Genomic DNA, 19725 nt, shown 5'->3' on the forward strand with positions numbered 1-19725 from the left:
TGGATAATGAATAGCAACACATCAAGTTACTCTGGCATGCTGCTGAATGTGGCGCAAATGTCCCTCTAGATATATGATCTGCTTTTGTAGCGTGAGCTACACTGGCCGATGTTGAGGAGTTTCCCGTGGCTCCTGGAGAGCCGTGCTGCGCATGCGCGAGGAGCAGTGACGTCACACGGCGCGCAGATAGCGTTCCTCGCCGCGCGCGCTCGGTCATCAGAGTCTAAAACGTTGACAACCCAACGGAAATGAACGCAATGAACGCCTACGCCCTATGGCTTCAGCGCCGCGTTTCTGGCACGTCGTTGTCAGTGCCTGTAGCACACATCTCTCTCTCAGCGCCCCACGTACTTATAAGCACGATTCTGGCGTCCACCGAACCAATACGCGAGTATTGAAAAAGTGTGTATCCTAACTTAAGAAATTTGAGAAGGGTACTGTAAGAGAAAGAAGTACGGTTTGCGTCAGCGAAACATCAATTTTACAAACCAGAAAAGATGTCCCCTATAATGATGAAAATTTAAGTCACACACACCTCCATGCCAGAGTGACGCGATGACCCCTTAGTCGTTCTCCTAGGTGTGATAACGACACTGCACAAATATGCATAAATATGACGATTTGTGAACTGAAATCCCAGTTGAGGTTCCGCGCTCTGCACTCTTTGTTTCCTTCCTGCGTTCGTTTCATGTGCGCGGTTCCAAAAAGTATGCTAGTTCGGGTTCCCCACAACATAATATTGACGTTATGCCGGCAACCAGAGACAGTTATCAACCGTTATTTTTTACTTATTCCTGGGAAACGTAGGAAGCCAGCAGTTTGGCTTCACTGGATCTAATCCGTATGTAGAGTAGTCGATGTGGGGTGTTCCGTGTATTCACTCCAGTGTCTGGAAACTATGCCTTCTCTACGACAGGAAAGACACGCAAACAAAACTAGTGCAACAAACTATCGTCCTGCCAATGTGTCTTTGTGTCGTATCTTTAGATCATTTCCTTATGGCTTCACACGATTATAACCAACTAGACCGACACAACTGTTCCTAGAGCAAAAAAAAAGGATAGGCATGCACGTTGACCGGTTATAAATCCCAGTCAGCTACTCTTCTCTTGATGAAGGGAATAAAGGACGTGAGAAAGAAGAAAGAAGTTCACGAAAAGGACCCGTCAAAAGCAATTCGGAAAAACCGGTAAATTAAGCATGCAATATCAGAGGCTTCTATTAATGCAGCATTTTCGTCCTCACCACCGCGAGAGCAGTGGGCTTTTAAGAAACGGCGGCCGCACTGTACTGAAGTGGAACTAACCTTGAGACTCAATTTTCGGCTTAATAAAATAATTAGTCAACTAGCACACAATTCCTACCTCTGTCTGTGCGTATTCACTGCCGCAAATGAACTTTTTCTCCTAAGGGCGGGCACGCAAAGGAGCACGTGTCCCGATTTTTTGCGTTCGTCCAACTCAAAGCAACGTTACGCTATCCAGGTCGAAAAAGTATCCGGCGTGATCTCGGCCTCTGGTAAGACGGAGTAACTGTAAAATAGTTCGCTCTGGCCTTCCTGCTCTAACCGTATAACATCTTTCGGAGCCCCAGCCAGTACTAAACATATAAATCTTTGGAAGATATCAAAGTAGCGGCAAATTTTCTTAAGGGGTCCCTTAGTAAATATATATAAACTACAGCACCAAAATTGAATTTCAGCAGTGGTATTGCCTTGTGCACATTCTTTTTGCGCACACTGATGTCTCTTTCACGTATAAGCGCACCTGGCTATGAGCCATCGGGCAAGGCGCTCTGTGACCGGAAGCGACACCGTAGGCAAGCAAGCGAGCGGCGCCTAGCTACCGCTTCGCCTTTCCGTGTAGTGCTGTCGAGCACAGCAGCATACGATGTACCCGTCAGAGTGACGTAACGAGAGTAAAAAGCCATCACACAGATTAAGGAAAGCAAACGCGAATGCTATCGATGCCCCGACATAGTCAGGCATCAGCAACAACGAAAAATCGCAGCCACATCATTCAATCACAGGAATACTATTTAAGATAAGGTTTTTGTCTCCAATACAAAAATACGGTGCACACGAGCAAAATGTCATTTAGATAGGCCTATAATATTCCCGTTTGGACGTCGTGGGACACATTAATTAAGCGAATATAACTTTTCCAAGAAAGTAAAATGACACCGAGGTGCCAACGCATTTCTACTGACTATTCGCATTAATGAAGTTTAGGTTACTTTAGCTCACGTTGCCCGCTGGAGAACATCACAGCAAGACTCCCAAATCGAATTGCTTTCCTCGATCAAGGCGAATGTATTTCCCATATGAGATTGAGAAGTTTTAACAGCTTGAAACGTATACTCACTGTCGTCGAAGTGGATTATATCAACGTGTTTGATAGGCAGAAAGGCGGAAAGGCGTCTAGAGTCAGGGCGCTGATCTGGCTGGCGGCACGAAAGCGGGTGGAGTTATCCATGGACCCAGAGTATGGGTTGTCCGCCGTTAACTGCGACAGCTGTTCATACATATCCCTGCGAATGTGAGACAGGGTAGCGGTGGTGGCCGTGTGTGGAATAAGTTTGAGGCGAACGTTGCAAGGCTGATCAGTCCATTCCATGCATAATGGCATTATGCTGAGATATCTCGAACACTTCAAGCCTAACTGGCAGCAAGTCTGCATTTCAAGCAATGTTACTAATCGTTACCGCAGGAAGGCTCAAAGCAATCAGACTAAGGACGAAGATATCAAAGCCAACGCTACAGGAGTCAAGAAACACTTAAAGCATAGACGGGAGAACAGTTCGCCGTTTGAGGAAGAACGTCTCAAGAATTTCTGGTTTTTGGGCTCAGGACTAAGACAAAAAGCACGCAGTACCACTCAGTACCACTCGCGAAACCTCTTCATGTTACGTACCGTCCTGCCAAATAAGCTATACCGGTAGTTCGCTGTTTTGGTTTAACTAAGATACAAAGCCGGAACAAAACAGGGAGCATCTGATACGTTCAGAAGCGACCTACAAGACCAAATCCAGACCACATTAGAGCGAAGTGCTCTTAAATGTCGCAAAACTCCAAAATAGCCCGCGCCTGAATTTTAGGGATTGAAATTTAAAGACGTGGAATACGTGGGACCCTTAGACTACTACATCTGTGGGAATGAGTGGTTGCTTCGTAGTGTGTGTTGCGAAGCTCTTTTTTCTCTCGCTGCTCGAGTGTGGCGGATACTCAAGCCTGTCACTGTGAAGCCAATCGCATTCCTGCCTATCGTGGGTAGTATCAATGAAACCTCCATTGTGGTCGGCAGTATTTCCGAAGAGTCGCGGCTTGAGCTAACTTTTGACTACGTTATATATTCTGGTAAGGGCCACACTTTTTTCGAAATTAGAAGGGGTGCGGCCCTCTCCCGAAAGCGGCAATTAGGAGTCCAATTATCAACCGATATCCATGGGCAACTCGTCTATTTCCATTACAGTTTGTTGATATATCTAGCGTCCAGTTCCAGATAGCGTTAAGGTTCTTCGTCACTCTCGCCGCTGCTCGGACCGTCATCGTCATCACCCTCGTAAATGTAATCATCTTCCGTTCCGTCCATTTGAATTCGAAATGCCCGCGAATTTAAAAATATTAACAATGCGTTGGGTCTCGGCACGGGAATTCAAATTCTATGAGCACACGAAAAGAGTTCGTGCTCTTTTTAGGCGCCCGGTTGGGAAAGATGGCCAAATGCCAGATTGGCAAAACAGACGGCTCAAGATACAGCACGAATGAAATTATTTGTTGCCGAACTGCGCGAACGCCAGACACCCTCACAGAGAGAACTGAGCAGCACAGCTGTGCATGATGGGAAATATTAATGATCAAAGCAGGCAGCTGTCGTCATGTGGCAGCTTGTCGGGGAACGCGTACACAGGTGTAAAATATCTTATTTCAGTCGATATTTTTTTTCACATTTCAGCTCACAAGTTTGGCTGAGCGGCCCACAGAAGACTGCGGCCCTCGCCCACATATATACGGTATTTTCACAGGATAGAATAGCGCGAAAAAAAAACAGGACCATGAAAGAAAGACTCAACCCGGGTTTTCACTTCCAACGAAATAATTACCCTATATGTATCAGTAGCGCGAACACAACACAGGAAGAAGAACGAGAAGAAGGTAAAGAGCGCAGTTTTGCTCAAATAAAAGTTGGAAGTTCAGCGCTCTTTACCTTCTTCTTCCTGTGTTGTGTTCGCGCTGCTGATACATATGGATCGCAATCAACTAGCCCGGCAGAAGGTGTTATTGAAATAATTACGTGTGCTGACACTGACATTATTATGGAAGATGCGGTTTATGCAATGGAAAACAAAACCAAGAAAGAGAACATGATTTTCTTGCAGTTTACTGTTGTTTTTTTTTGCTTTCCGTGACCTCACTCCTCTTCCATCTTATGAAGCCCGTTTTGACATCCGAGACGAAAAACAGAAAAAATTTTTTGTCATCACAACCGATTTTCCGCAATGTTTTTTTTGACAATGAAATGGTCCCAGCAACAAAACTCTTTCCATCAGCAACAGAATTTTGTGTAGTTACCACTGAAAAATAGTATAGGAATTAGTCTACAGAACAGTTGTAGCACAAGGTTTTAATTACGTAGATTGCTGCTACAAAAAACGAACAAAAATTTGTTGTTATGATCAAAGTGCAAAATATTTTGTCGTATTCCTCACACGGTTCTGTCTCTTTTTTCGGCTGGAATACAAAATCTGTTTTCATGGCGCCATTTTTTCCCGCGAAGCCATTGGCCTAGCTCAGTTCCGTGGACCGCATCTCTGCTTCAGTTAGCACACGTACCTTCACAGAAACACCCGGCCAGCGTAATCTACCAGAGTCTGGGATGACTTCCACTCTGTCAGTGATTGGGAATGTGGTAATGGCGTCCCGATGGGAGTGTGGACGAAATCACTACTGCAACTCCTTTTATCGTGTTCTCTTTATCTCTTGCAAGTAGTGTGCCGAGCTACACGTCTTTAATAGCAGCATCACATGAGGTTCCACCAAAGCCCCTGTTCCCCGTCCCCCGCATGAACCTAGCGCTCCTCACCGATCTATCTTTACATGGCTCTAACTGAGCTCTTTGACGTCCACTGTACTAATTGTCAAATATTTGTGGACGATGCTTCGGCTGTAAAAAAAAAGAGTTTTAGGCGCACAATTCAAAACTAGGTCACATTGACAAGAGGGCTGGGACAGAACAGATAAAGGAACATTGCCGCTTGTATGTTCTGAACAGCTTGAGAGTGCTTGACGTACAGCCCGTATCTCTTTGGCGGAGCAGGTTTACTATGTGCAAACAGTTTTGACGGTTATTTGCAAATCCTATGTTGACTCACGGGCAGCATTCATACTTATTTGTTGCAATATTTTTGGTCGTTACGTGAAATAAACATAACACGCGTCACAGCACCTCACCCGACTGCGACTGTGAGATGCGTGTGGCCAGAAATGTCCCCTATGACGTAGGGCCACGCTGGAGAAAGAACCCGGCGGGTTGCTTCCATGCAGGCATGTATGACGCCAGATCCAGCGCTGGTCTTTTCGTAGCCATGTTTTCTGTAGTCGTACTGCAGTGCCTGGAATGGTTAGCGAAGCGATCGCAATTTGTGGTGAATGATTCAAAAGCTGCGAAGTGGCTAAAGTCCAAGTTAATTTATTTAAACAAATTAAGAAAGATTCATCTTTTCCCCAACGCCAGGATAGTTTGTAATAACGAGACTATTGAAAGTTTTACCGAGAGTGCAGTGTCGGGGTCAGAATACCGAAAGCCGGCGTCACTCTGTCCGTCAGTCTGTAGCCTCGGAGAGTGAAGGCTCCACTTTGAAAAAACACACCTGCCAGCCACCTTTCCAGGGAAAAAACGAGAAAGGGTGCTGTTCCCCTCACCCCCACTACCGAGCTAACGCCTCACCACACCTACACACAATTGCAACCTACTAAGGCGCCATCTACCTTCCAGAAATCTCTACACTCCAGGAGCGCAACCCCTGCAAGTTCACTTACCTGTGCCCTTTCCCAGGCAAGTGCCCACTAGAAGCCCGCGAAGCATCGAAACTAAAAACCTGGCAGGTGATGAATGCACCACTTTCACGGAGGTGAGTAGCATCAGACTTTCATTCCCGTTTCCACGACACGACGCATTGCACACAGTTCTTTAATTCCGCTTTTAGTTGACACTTAGCGTGCTTTGTTATTCATTACACTTGAAGGCTTCCACTTGTTTCCCCTTGTACACGTGTGCTTGACTCCCTTGCACACTCGGCCCGTCGCCGGTGCCACATGGTCCCGTCTGCCACTGACTTGCTTTTGGAATGCGTTTCTGCTCGACTCGCTGGTCTAGGCACACGTCTTTCAACGCTCTGTACCCCACTAGCTGACGGTCTTGCTTCCATGAGACCCAATCACGAGCATCTCACACCGCCGTTGAACGGTCAAAAGAAGCTTCCCCACAACTAACGTCCTCCTTTTTCAGCACCCCGGACAGGTACTCGTGCCTGGGACCATTCAAGCTCTTAATGTGCACTCGAATCAACCTGTCTTGTTCCACGGTCCTAGTGAAAGCATGCAGCATTTCATTTATGTCAAATATAATCTTAAACACGGACTCTTTTGATACCATACTGACCGTGCTTGTGCAGCAGACTTACCTGCATAAATGGTATGCGAGAGAAAATCGTTCTTTCATATCACTTGCATGAGTGTACTTGTTTATCCCTGACGAGCAAGATCGCCCGTCTGTCGCTGACGCGCTCTCCGAATGTGCTGAAGTTCGGCTCGCTGCGTATTTGAGGGGTACTCACAAGCTTCGCGCAGCAACTTAAAACCGCCAAGGGAAGCTCGCACACAAGCAATCGGCGCGGGCGCCGGTCAGATATTTCGGCTTCTATCATCACTCAAATTTGTCCTCACCCTCTATCTTCCACAGTATCCACCCACTAGGTTGATTCCATGGCAGCTCGCCCCAGGTCCTGCATTGCTCTGCCCGCGTCAGTACCTCCTCTGTCCACGGAAAACTCCCAAGTTCTACCAGAGGCATCCACATTCGGCCTCTCACTCCTCTCCCGACAAGTGGAAACGAGAATTTCCCAATCTGCACTTTGCCACTCGCCGAATGTGGTGAATGAAAGGTTGCTCTCTGAGGCTAAAGAGTACGTCATCCATGGACACTTTTCTCTGACATAAGAGTTTGAATGCCATGTATTAAAAGCTACACAGAGTAGAACGGGCAATGAACATAACTGCGACTGCCACCTCCTGCCTGCAGAAACGCAACCCACGAATCTACCTCCCTTTACCCTTCAGAAAAACTATGTCCCGTGTGTGAGGCCTCGGCTCAGATTAAAATCTTTTCATAAAAGGGTAAGAAAATCACCTTCACATGCGCAACTTTGGCCTGCTACATTGTTTTAATGATAAAATTAACAGAAATCGTCACAAGAGCGTAAAAATGCCAGTAAACTAACGCAAACTGTCGCTGCCGTCTGTGGTCAAACTAAAATCCAGCAGCTTTTGCAGAAACATTCCATGAGATGTCTGATCCTGCCATTTTTCTTTATCGATCTCGCAATACCTAGAGTCATCGCCTTGTTCGCTGTCTTCAGACGGCAAGAGAACATGAAAGTACTACTTCCAAGCAGTTACGGCTGGGAAATCGCAACTCAATCTTTTTCCCCAAACGAGACAGGTACACAAGATAAAATGTGTTAATAGCGGAAAGCGAACATTACAGGGTTTCTAGTAACAGTAGACTACATCCGCAAACTTCGCTTTTATCTTGAGTTATTTTTTTTTATTTGGAATCAACTTCCACTTCTATCGTGCGTTATTTTTTTTGGCGCATGCTTATTTTAATGGGCACACTTTATCGAATTCGAACACTCAATCCCATGTTTGTCTGTGTGCACATTGGAGAAAGCTTCCACTGTTTAGGTTTATGGGCGTTTAACATCACAAAGCGACTCATACTATGAGGGACGCCGTAGTGAAGGGGTCCGGAAATTTACTCTTCCCGGAGTTTTTTAACGTGCACTGACATCGCACCGTACATGGGCCTCTAGAATTTTGCCGTCTCTGAACTTCGAGCGCCGCGGTCGGGATCGAACCCGCATCTTTCGGGTCAGCAGCCGAGCGCCATAACCACTGAGCCACCGCGGTGGCTCCATGCGACGTCAGTGCACGTTAAAGAGCCCCAGTTGGTCGAAATTATTCTGCAGCCTTCCTCTACGGCACCCCTTTCTCTCTTTCTTCCTACACTCCCACCTTCTCCCTTCTACCGTGGGCAGTAGGAAGCGCGAGACAGAGAATGGGGTCAGTCAAGAGTGATCTAACAATGTCCTAAAGGTAGACAGCGTCTATCAATCACGTTGCGGTGCTTGCCTCAAGTGAAGCCAGCAGGTACAAATACAACTGGACCACGACGTCCGCGTGCTGCTTCAGCGCCGAGTGAGCGCCTTTAATCTGGGAGAGCCCGGTCGCCAGCAACATCGTAGAGACGCCCTCATGCGGCTCTCCTAGCCAATGGTGCTGGACGAGGAAGTCGAGTCAGATGTACGCGGTCACTCTGGTGGTGGTAGTGCCGAGATTCCAGAGCGATACCAGCTTGCTCTGGTGCCTGTCTCTGCAGCACAGCTCCTCACGCACCTCCTCGTCAAGACGCATCACTGAACCCACGACAGCAGCCGTGAAGCGGGGGTTTTCAATGCTGTCCACTACCTGCTTGAGGTACCGCTTGCCATCCACCTGGTAATGAGTAGATGGCAGGACCAATCAGCGCGAACGCATATAACAACGCACAATGCTGCATGGATACTCTATAAAGATAGTTCACTCTACACTAACCGGGCTTTGACACCAAAATATGTTCAGAAGACAGTGCATGTTTTGTATTCTTGTTTCCACCTTCTCTGTGTATTCTTGTGGCGTTCAACGAAATAATACTCGCAGGCTTGTCCACCGCTTTAAACATGCAATCTCGTAAACTGAATTTAGAGATTGAATCCACGTCCTTTCAAATGAGGCGCGTTACTAGTGCTGAGTGAATTCCAGCTGCACCTTAGAAAAGCAAATCTCTAAGAAAAATGTGTTTAAATGGCTGACGCTCGCGGTTGTACGATTTGAAACCTGGCGGTGGCCGATACTGGGCTATATTGGTCCCGGTCAATAACCGCTGCAGCGTTGGCGTAATGCTCCAGAAGTTAAGAGAAAATGTGCTTGTTCAGATTTGAAACCGGCTGCTTCCATGACGGGGCATTTTTGACGTGCTTAAAGCCAGCTCTTCCTAATATATCCAAAAAGATGGTCTGATGGAATGTGCTCGAAGTGTACGAGTGCATGCAAAGGCATGGTGGGGCTAGTTAAAGCACAAAATAGTTGTGAGGGTTAATTTATGCGAGAACTATATTCGAAAAAAAAATAAAAAGCATTATGGTTTGATTTGATTTCATTTATTTGGGTTTAACGTCCCAAAACGACCCAGGCTATGAGGGACGCCGTAGTGAAGGGCTCCGGAAATTTCGACCACCTGGGGTTCTTTAACGTGCACAGACATCGCACAGTGCACGGGCCTCAAGAATTTCGCCTCCATCGAAAAGCAGTATGGGACGAAATATAATCGCACAACATGGACGAATATGTTTCTGTAAGGAAGACGCTTTTTATATCACGCCACGAATGAACATTATGCGTGCATTTCATAGAGAATATCCCCATTGAAATTTATATCCGAGAAAAGCAAGTATTATGGCGTATTTTATCTAAGATATTCTTCAGTGTGATTTCTGAATAGCAATACATCCCAGCTGTCATGGCAAGAATTATATTGGTGTTAGACAAGAATCTACACTCACAGACATGGTCTTGTTGCTGCCTTCCATCTTCTCGGCGAGCGATCGACCCGCGTACACGTGCACGTAGCTGCCGCGTGTCCCATTCCGGTCGACACGCGTTGCCAAGAGCATTTCGAGACCCCAGCGGAGCGTCGTGTCGAGCACGGTGCGCATGAGGGCGTCGATTCGGCCCGCCTTCAGAATTGAAGCCAGCTCAGTCGGGACCTTCAGTGGTGAGGACTTGGCTATTGCCTCGCGCAGCGACGCGTTGCATGAAGTGTACAGGTGCTGCAGCACGTGCCTGCCGAACACGTTGGGGCGTAGTAGTTGCCCGTTCAGAAGTTCCCTGCCCGGCGTAGAAACGTGGCGAAGAAAGGAAGTGACATTGTTCACGTGCGTTATGTTAACCACGAAAGCAATATGGTGAGGAATGGAGAAAGTGCACGCATAAATTGCAACAGAATTATTCAGGCTAATAAACTTATGTGCTTCTTGCGGTTTGCGCACGTCGTTGTGTAAAATTTGACACATACCGAATAATTTTGGACAAAAGCATTTTTCAACGTGAAAGAGTTTATGTGCGCTACTTTTTCACATATTCTAAGATTTCACTACAACAATCAATGCATGCGCAGATCTCCCGTGTTGTTAACATTTTTGCTATCACCAAAGACGTTCCCGATTGGTTTTCGATGGCGGACATAACTGCTCGATGCGAGCGACGGAGATTTTGCTACACATCAAAGAATCGACATCACCTTCACTGCTTTCGCAACAGCAGCTTGCAATCTTCCAATATTCTAAATCCTTGTCCAAAAAGCTGAACAAGGAAAATTCTAAATTGTTTTCCTTTGATTTAGTTTGTGCGAATGTAAAACAAAATTCTTACAATGACCTAAACTAAAATTCTTGCAAGACCTCCTGCTTTTCTACTTTGGTTAACATTCACACTGAAAAATTCAAAACGTTTGATTAGGACGCCTTTGATTTTCTTCTGTCTTAAATAAGGCACTATGCAGAATATGACACGCCATTTTTGTTTTTTGTTTTAGACTGAAGAAAGAAAGATGATTTTGTCAAGCATGGATTAAAATATTCCATGGCCAGAGACGGCGCTATGCTATATTTGTAAGTCTCATAATGCATTCTATGCATTAGCCGCCGCGGTGGCTCAGCGGTTATGGTGCTCGGCTGCTGACCCAAAAGACGCGGGTTCGATCCCGGCCGCGGCGGCTAGAATTTCTTTGGAGGAGAAATTCTAGAGGCCCGTGTACTGTGCGATGTCAGTACACGTTAAAGAACCCCAGGTGGTCGAAATTTCCGGAGCCCTCCACTACGGCGTCTCTCATAGCCTTAGTCGCTTTGGGACGTTAAACCCCATAAACCAAACCAAACCATTCTATGCGCTTACACATTTCTGTACTATCACTGAAAAATATTGCCACAGAAGTGGTTATATTCCACGTACGTTGCACTGTCCAAAATCTACGTACAAACGACTGTTGAACAGTCATTCCAAGGACCACTCCATAGAAATACACATATCAGCAATACAAAACAACGTCGGCGACGTACCTCGAAGCTAACGAAATGTTTTCTCTGAAGTTGCTAGCCGCACTGATAAAGGTACAAACGAGAGTCTGTGTACAAAAGATTATCTCAAGCGGGGACGCCTCGTGCCTGCGCATTTTCAGTGTAGTACCATAGCGCAACTCGCGATATTTAAGCCGTCTTCAATGCGGGACATCTGAATAATCAGCAGCTGCTCCTACACATCCAGCTAGTATGCAATTTTTTTTTAAACTCCAGCTCATGGTTGAAGACTATATGGGCCAGTATTCAATAGCAGTTCCTTTAATAATGCTTACTGTGACTGAAGGGGCGCTGTTCCAAATATTTCTGCAGCGTTTTTTTTTGCATAGTAGCAGGTATATAATGTGTTTTATGCTGGGGACAGTGGCTCTGCGTTTTTTCCGTCATAGGTATTTCAAAAGTTATTTCAGTGCATTTTATTTTTGCGGGTGTTTTATGGGTGCAAAATATTTGCATTGTTATTCAAAACAGACGATGTGTTGAAGGTGATGCTGTCTTCAATAGATGCGCGTTGGGATTGGCTGTAACCTGAAAAGGGGGCTAGAATCAGGGTTTTCTCAGTGCTTTAAAAATATTATTTCTGATATACTCTGTATAACCGTATTCATTACACTATTTTATAGGCGGCGACACTTTAAAATCACTCAAAGATTTATCCCTTCTCAGCGAGAGCTACAAACTGAGTGGAAACAAATCATTACTAAAGGCTGCTATTGTAACAGGGAAGTTAAGGTCAGAACCAGAAATGATTACGCGATTAAAACTGGGACCAACTGAGAGAACTTTCAGCACCCCTGACTTTTATCCTGCCCGCTGAGGGCACACTGAGACCACGTACAGTTATTAAGGCGAAAGCCTTTAATGTCTCATCGTTGTAAGCAGCAGTTGTCGACAGAAATGTGACGCTTTTCAGTTGGTCGAAACGGTCGTGACGTCACAGTGCGCCAATTTCAAACGGGGCCAATTGTACTTACGCTAGTAACCATGCAATCAATTGAAGGGATCATATAGTGATGCTCCAAGTAAGTGGGACTGAGCTTAGTTAATTGCTTAATTGCCCAATTAGCCTAATTAACTTTTCTAGTCAGGCCATATAAATAAATAAACCGAGGAGGAAATTGTTCGGGCTCGGGAATCGAACCCCGGTCTTCGGCGTGCGAGACGAGCAGGCTATCCACTCCGCCATGCCAGCTTTTTTTTTCCTTATTGCCTGGCTTTTGCAAAGAAAATTGGACAAAACAAACAATCAACAAAACACAATAAAAGCTATGTACATACGACTCGTGGTCAGCCAGCAAGAATCTGGCTTCATCTAATTAAAATTCAGGCAATGTACAGAGCGGCTCTAGTTTTGAGAGCCACTCCGGAGGGTTCGCAGCGGCCTTCTGAATGGCCAGAAACATGTCCATATTTTCGCGAAAGTAAATCCTGGCAGGTCTTGCGTCTCGGTCACAGTGGTAGCCTGCCATTCTGGAGCGCCATATACAGTGGAGGCCTGTCAGCATTATTAAGTCGAAAGGCACCCCATCCTCATTTTCAACAGATAAGTACCGAATGCCGTACGGGTCTAGCGGAAATTCTTTCTTTAAGGTTCGCTGCAACACATCCCAAAAATAAACCCCTTCCCAACAGTGTAAAAAAACATGGTCTATTGTTTCTGGCTTCCTGCAAATCAAACAGTGAGATCCCCAGGGTAAAAAGAATTCCTTTCCCTCTAAAAATTTTTTAACCGGTAAGGTTCCGGTGTGCAGCTTAAAAAAGAAGGTTTTTGTTCCTGGCGGCACCTGCATTTTTTTCACTCTCTTTAAAACATCTTTGCCTGGTCCTCCACTGTACAAGGCCCTGTACAAGGGCACGGGGAAAAGTACATCGCACGAAGCACGGTACAGTTTCTTTCGTTTCACAGTGGACAGAAAGTCATTCGAAAACCGCGCGGAAAGAAACCTTACACTGGCAACGATTTCCCGGTAAAAACCGCTGACCCTACTGTAAACCTCAGCAGTTCCGAATACGTACTCCGGAAGCAGCCGCCGCAGCCTAACTTGGCGTACGGTGCGCAAAAACGGGACTCCGCCATGCCAGCTCGGTGGTTTGGAATGAACAAAGGCGCGTCTAGTGAATACGGTGTCTTCGCTCACTGCCATTCTCCTCCCTTCCCTTCCGGCGAGGTTTACGTGTCCACCGAGATATGAGAGACAGATACATTTCCTTTCCTCAAAAACCAGTTTACCGACGAGCGAGGCGTAGAACCGAATTGGCGATGGCGTTCTATGGACTCCCTGGCAGCGTTGCAAGACGCTGTCGCGTTCCGCTCTTAGAGGCGAAGCTTAACATCTTAACCACATATCAGTGACCGCAGTTTAGGTAAAAAAAGTGCACCCCCCCCCCCCCTGAATTTTGACGGGTTTCCACCGAGATAAGTGAGACAGTTACTACGTAATTTCCTTTCCTCAAATACATTTTTCATTTTCTTCATTACGGGCCATCTCTGTCTTTCTTCTTTCACTCCCAATTCCTCCCTTCCTCTACGGTGCGGTTCAGGTGTCCACCGAGATGACAGAGAATTACTGGGCCATTTCTTTTCCTCAAAAAGCGTTGCGTTCAAACGGCAAAGCATCGCGCCGAACGGGTGGTGGCGTTCCGTGGACGCCCTGGCAGCGCTACAACACGCTGTTGCGTTCCACTCCTAAAGGCGAAGCTTAAGCGTCATTAATCAGCAGTTAATTAGTATGCAGACACCAATAAGTAATTAACCATTAACTAGTGATTTGTCATCACTTAGTAATTAGTACTCAATTACATGTGACGCCACCAGTGCCACAGAAGCAGGCAAAGTGATGCGGAAAACGCTTTCGCCTCTACCCACTTTAGACAGTCAAAGCGCCCCCTGAATTTTTGTAGAAAAACGACATACAGGTACAACGGTTATGATGCAAAGAAACGAAAAAGCGCTAACCCAATAATAACGTATTAAACAGGGTGGGTTGGTAACGGCTTCCTAAATTCATAATTACTATCCAATTTGCAGGCGCAGACACAACAGAAAACAGGACTAGACACCCGCTAGTGGATGTCCTACAGGCTGTTCTCTCTTGTCCGGCAAGTGTCTCCGCCTGTGAGTTTTCTTGTAATTTGAATTAAGGAAGTTCACCTGAAGCCTCAGGAACACCGGTAGAAAGAAGACGATGTGGTAAAATCATTGCAAAAAATATATTTTTCGCGCCCTTTTCAGTGGTTAGCAGCCTATCTTCATGTGGCAGAAAAACTTTTGAGCTGCCCTTCTCCGGTCCTCGCTGCACACTTTTGGTTGTCAGCTCGAGCATTTTGTTTAACACGACTACAGGAAAAAGCAAGAGCTGTGATGAAGACATTTAAACGTCCTATATATTTTGGTATTTGTTAATGCAGGTCAGCCTGCACCTCCTTCCACGTGCGCACGTGTGGTCCTTTGGATTTATATCTAGATGATTCTCCGATAACAGAGAATATATAAGTGAACGCACGCTCTCAATACAAATATCTATTGGTAATCACGTAAATTAAAGGAGACATAAGCGAATACGCGTGTCTTCAAGAATGTGCATCGTTAAACGATGACTGGTACTAACGATCGTTCCCAGATTATGTGGTTAAAGTATAGAGCTCAGTGAAGCAAAGGATATGGTTGTACGCTCCAGTGCGTGAACTAATACATTGGATTGATTGAAATAAGCCGAAGGAAATTAAGGAACAAAGCTAATCGTTTGCACAATAAACCTGCGCAAGCTGAAAAGCTGAAGTTAACTCGTGAAGGCAGCGAAGTTAGCCTCACTAAAGAGCCGCATCGAACGTTTATACCACCCAAGAGAAAACAAAATTCTATGCTTCAAGTGCTGGAAAAGGTAACTTGAAACATTAAGATAGTGACAGCCAAAATACACCGAACTGGCTCCTTCCCTTTCCATTGGGCTACTCACTCATTTTAAGAAAAAAAAATGGTTTCCTATGGGGCCGGTACACCCTCCTGCCCGGTTTAATGCTATTCCCGGGCTGTTAACCTTGTGAGGTGCATGTGTTTACCCCATCAAAGCCAAAGCGTATGTCAGCATGCAGTTTGTGCTGCGTGGTCGCATAGTACTCCTTGCGATGGCAGCTAAACTAACGTCCGAGGATTCGCAAAAATATCGCGCTATAATTCACGACTTCGAGCAGCAACGCCTGCTCACGGCGCAGCGAATTAATATTACACCTTTCAAAGCCATTCCCGAGGTTCTCACCTAATAAGGACATATTTTTCATTGTCTGTGCACTTTCTATAGACAAATACGATCCACTAGTCTGCATGCAATGCAAGCACTCTAGATAGTCGTAGATTTATGGTTACACACTTGTAGCAGATTTTTCTGCAGACTTGCTGTAAACTAAGAATGCACAAAAGCAAATATGTACAGTTTTATAAGGGCGCGACGTTTATCAGCTACCGCACATAAAACTCTGAATTTATAATTTACAAGGTCGAAGTAATCACGTTATTCAGCACACGTTTTTACGCACATATTTCTGAAGTAGCCTGTATGTCCCCTGTACTGATTTCGCGCAAAAGTTACCACAAGTAGGATAATTACATCATCAAAACAACTTTAGCCGTAACCTTCTTTTCAAAGATTATCAACGCTTGTAGGTTTTATACAAGTAGCTTTACAGGTTACCACTGTTAGAGTATACAGGGTGTTACATCTAATACGTTCTGCAGTTTTTCTCAAAATAGGCTTTCTGAGCTAGAAGAGCGCTTTTATCTGCTTTGCAATGTTTCCGCACATTATAATACAGCAATGGCGTGCTAACTAGCAGAATGGTCGGCTAATACTTAATAGGCAACTTTCGAATCATAAGGGTTAGAATTTTTAACAGGCGTGTAGCGCACCAATAGTAATGTCCATTTCAGTTTTCGAATATCAAAAACACGTTTACCCTTGGCGCTGGGGCTCAACAAAATTCTGGCTACTTCGAAGAGTTACGAGTACTGTAGGGGTCGCCCGGCTTGCAGACTTCTCGAAAGCGCATGTATTTTGCGGTGCAAATAAAATTTGTTGGGCCACAGCGCAAGGGGCAGCTGCGTAAGGTTGAATGTAGACGAAATCGACCAAAGTTAATGAAATTCTGCCTTGCCTGTTTACTGTTTCGAAGAACATGGCCTTGGCACTGTCCACCAAAGTGACGCCTCCAGCTTGGGTGTCGCTGCCCTGGTCCCATTGGCCGCAAACATAAGCGCGCATGTTGTCGCACGGCGCTACAGTTGGGGCGAGCAGATCCTGCAGTGATTTCATGGCAGTCAGGCAGGCAGCGGTGTCGTACTCTTGACAGAAGGACCGCCAGCGGACGTCCACGGAGACCCACAGGTTCAGTACGTAGACCAAAGTGAGTACAGCTGGCAGAGCCGCCACGAGCGTACATAGAGCGCATAGGCCGTGGCCTCTGCAGAACCCCGCGTTGCGGTTGCCATTAGCAGGAGCGGCGCCGTCAGTGCCTGTGGGTGCAACAGGTCCATATCGAAAAAGGATTGTCTCCTCACTCGCAATAAATGTGGATGTATACTGATTATTTGTCTTTTAATTCAATAACGTTTGGGTATTTATCGTCGTAGCACTCAACCAGATACTGAAAACTTTATCCAAGTACATCTATTATACCAAAAACCGGCAGGAGAAGAGAATATCGGCCGAAATGCTCAAATATGGTCACAGCGCCCGCCAACAAAGAATGCAGTGGCGTAGGTCATACAGTAACATAAAAGCTCTCTTGGTGCCTGCAGGGAAGATAACTTGGGGAACACAAGTTTAAATTGCCATATGCAATCGCTCGACGCTTAGGTGTCTTGTGGAGCAGCTTTCGCAGATATGGACACATTTGTTACCACATATTATTTTATTACACACCGTAGTTCGTAATAATTGGTGAAGCTAATTAATAACGATAATTATCTAACTGTCGCTGTAATGTAATTCGCCTACTGTGCTGCGTTCGGTGCTCGAACACGGCCTCCATTTATCCCATTGAACGAACGTTCTTTTGTCGTGTAGACTTAGCGTGCCCGGCTGCTGACACAAAGGATTTAGTTGAATTCCGCTTCACCACCTTTTCTTCCTTAGCGAAAGTGCCTTTCTGTGTCATTACTCTGTCGACCAATCATGATTTTCTAGACACACCGACGCCGACACCGAATTTCTTGCGAATGGGGACGTTTTACGACCCACCGTGGTAAGTCAGTGGTTAGTGCGCTCGGCTATTGAGCCGGAGTACCTGGCTTCGAACACGACCGCGGCAGCAGCGTTTCGATGGAGGCGAAACGCATAAAGGCGTCTGTGTGCGAGGGGGGGGGGGGGGTCGCGGCAGCGTATCGCGTCGGGCAGACGTGTGGCGCTTCCACTCTGTCATTTTCAGACACGAGCCATGACTCAAGTCATCCGACCCCATCAGTTTTGTTCCCTTTGGATACGGCTAGTTCATTGGCATCAGTGGACACCAGTTTCATTTAGGTGGGCCCACTCTTCCAAATTTTAAAGCGGGTTTTCCTTCCCGCTTCCGGCACCAACCGTTGTCTAACGCCTAACGACGCTAAGCCTAAAGCCTAACGCCATCTCCAAGATGGCGGAAACGCATGTACAACGCGGTTATGACCCGGACGCTATGTCTTGGCCGACCATTCCTGTCACTGTGGAACCAAAATCAGCACCCGCGGACCCGATCCGCAATGAAAATCTTCTCCGTCTGCATGAGCGCTCCTGCAGACGAAAAGCCAAGATAGCGGCTGACGCCACGGCAACCACCGACAATCCTGCTGCGAACTGCCAAGCTCCCACCTCGCAAGCGGCGAAGGACACCTGCCGTAAGGGCCGCAACCCGGAGACCAAGTGGAGGCCGAAGCCTTTACCAAAGTTTCACCAAAACGACTTTGTCATCGTGATCAAGCCCCGGAAATCGTTGTCCATCAGGGACGCCTTTCAATATGGTGAGCTAGGTGCCGCGTTCGACGCTTTCCTCGGGGCGCCTAAGGCGGCCGAAATGAGCCTCCTTTTATGCAAGGAGCAAAAGTTGATCTTCGCCAGCACCCGAAACGCCCACGTCGCAGACAATCTGCTAGGTGACTCTTCCATTAAATCTGCCAAAGGAGATGTGCGTCTCGCCGGCCATCTCAAAGAACATGAAGAGGACGTCTGCTATGGGGTCATTACGGTGGCCAACCAAAAGACGTCTGCATCACTTAAACCTTGCGTGCAGTGGAGGAACAGCATGCTACTTGATATCCCCTAGTTCGGCAATTCAGACAATGCCCGGCTCACCTTCACCGGCTCGGTGAACCCTAGGTATGTCCACTACAACTCTGAGATCGTCTCAGTGCAGCCACATTTCCGCACTATTTCGTCCGTCAGCTTATGTGGAACTGTCGGCCATCGGGCGGACTCTTGCCCAGACCCCACCCAAGATAAGTGTGGCCTGTGTGGACAACAAGCACCCATAGAAGAGGGGGCGCGGGCCCCTCACGAGTGTGCGCCCAAATATGCGGTTTGTGGTGGTGGCAATGCCACGAACTCGCGGGACTGCACTGCAAAATACCGTAAAATAGAGCCAGCCGCCCCTAAGGGCGGGAAATCCAGAGTCACGGGCAGGCAGTCATGTTGAACCGGTAGCGTCGGCAGCGATGCTTTCCAGCGACAGACGCCTTCACTTCACTTTACTTTATTTTTCTTAAAGACCCTTTTCCAGGGTATTACATAAGGGGTGGGGTTTACAAAATGCAAAAATCAACAGTGCTTGAAAATGATGATGAACATGTAATTGCAGCAATATTATGGGGAAGGCTGTTGCAAGAGAAAAAAATGCTGCTGCACGAGAAAAAAATGAGTTGGCAGAAACAGTGGTACGGGCTTGAAGAGAATGACCGGTGCGATGGGACCTGCGTTGTGGAAGTGCGCAAATGTATGGTTCTTGTTCTAGTGGTGAATAAAAGAACTTGTGAAACAGGACAAGACTGGCTATACGGCGGCGAGTAGAAAGATTAGCTAGACCTGACTGCGATTTGAGGGATGATATGCTCACGTCGTACGAGTATGAGGAGTGAATGAATCTGATAGCTCTGTTTTGAACAGCAACAGACGCCTACTAGCGGGAAGGACGTCAACAGCTCTCAAGTGCCACCACCACCCCCACACGGCGGCCAGGAGAAAAAAGACCGCTCCCAAGACAAGAATGAAGCGGCCGGTTCCTGGGCCAACACCGACAAAAACGGCAAACAGG

At 46.6% G+C, this 19725-nt stretch overlaps 1 protein-coding gene and 1 pseudogene across 2 annotated transcripts in view; both read right to left on the minus strand.

The window, feature by feature from the left end:
• LOC149343378 (uncharacterized) overlaps positions 1–8538 on the minus strand; it is a 30408-nt pseudogene extending 21870 nt beyond the window's left edge. The window contains exons 1-3 of the transcript XR_016283119.1: positions 8411–8538; positions 5450–5610; positions 2364–2529 (exon numbers count right to left, since the gene is read on the minus strand). The product of XR_016283119.1 is annotated as an uncharacterized LOC149343378 (transcript). The remainder of the gene's footprint in view (positions 1–2363; positions 2530–5449; positions 5611–8410) is intronic.
• Positions 8431–19725, minus strand: LOC149343379 (uncharacterized). Its single transcript, XM_089545886.1, has 3 exons — positions 16600–19725; positions 9880–10204; positions 8431–8773 (listed from the first exon to the last, which is right to left on the minus strand). The coding sequence occupies exons 1-3, from the start codon at positions 16755–16757 to the stop codon at positions 8576–8578; spliced, it is 681 nt and encodes a 226-aa protein (XP_089402012.1). The 5' UTR covers positions 16758–19725; the 3' UTR covers positions 8431–8575.

This window comes from Amblyomma mixtum, chromosome 5 (assembly GCF_055824585.1).
Source record: "Amblyomma mixtum isolate Tamu chromosome 5, ASM5582458v1, whole genome shotgun sequence".
In the NCBI taxonomy this organism is placed as follows: domain Eukaryota; kingdom Metazoa; phylum Arthropoda; class Arachnida; order Ixodida; family Ixodidae; genus Amblyomma; species Amblyomma mixtum.

Bases quoted from the DNA above. Each gene is read 5' to 3' on its own strand.
- LOC149343379 (XM_089545886.1), bottom strand. From the start codon at position 16,757: ATGAAATCACTGCAGGATCTGCTCGCCCCAACTGTAGCGCCGTGCGAC. The intron at 10,205-16,599 runs GCAAGGCAGAAT...TACGCCGGGCAG, and splicing joins TTCTTCGAAACAGTAAACAG to GGAACTTCTGAACGGGCAAC. The intron at 8,774-9,879 runs GTGAGTGTAGAT...ACTCATTACCAG, and splicing joins GCAGCAACAAGACCATGTCT to GTGGATGGCAAGCGGTACCT.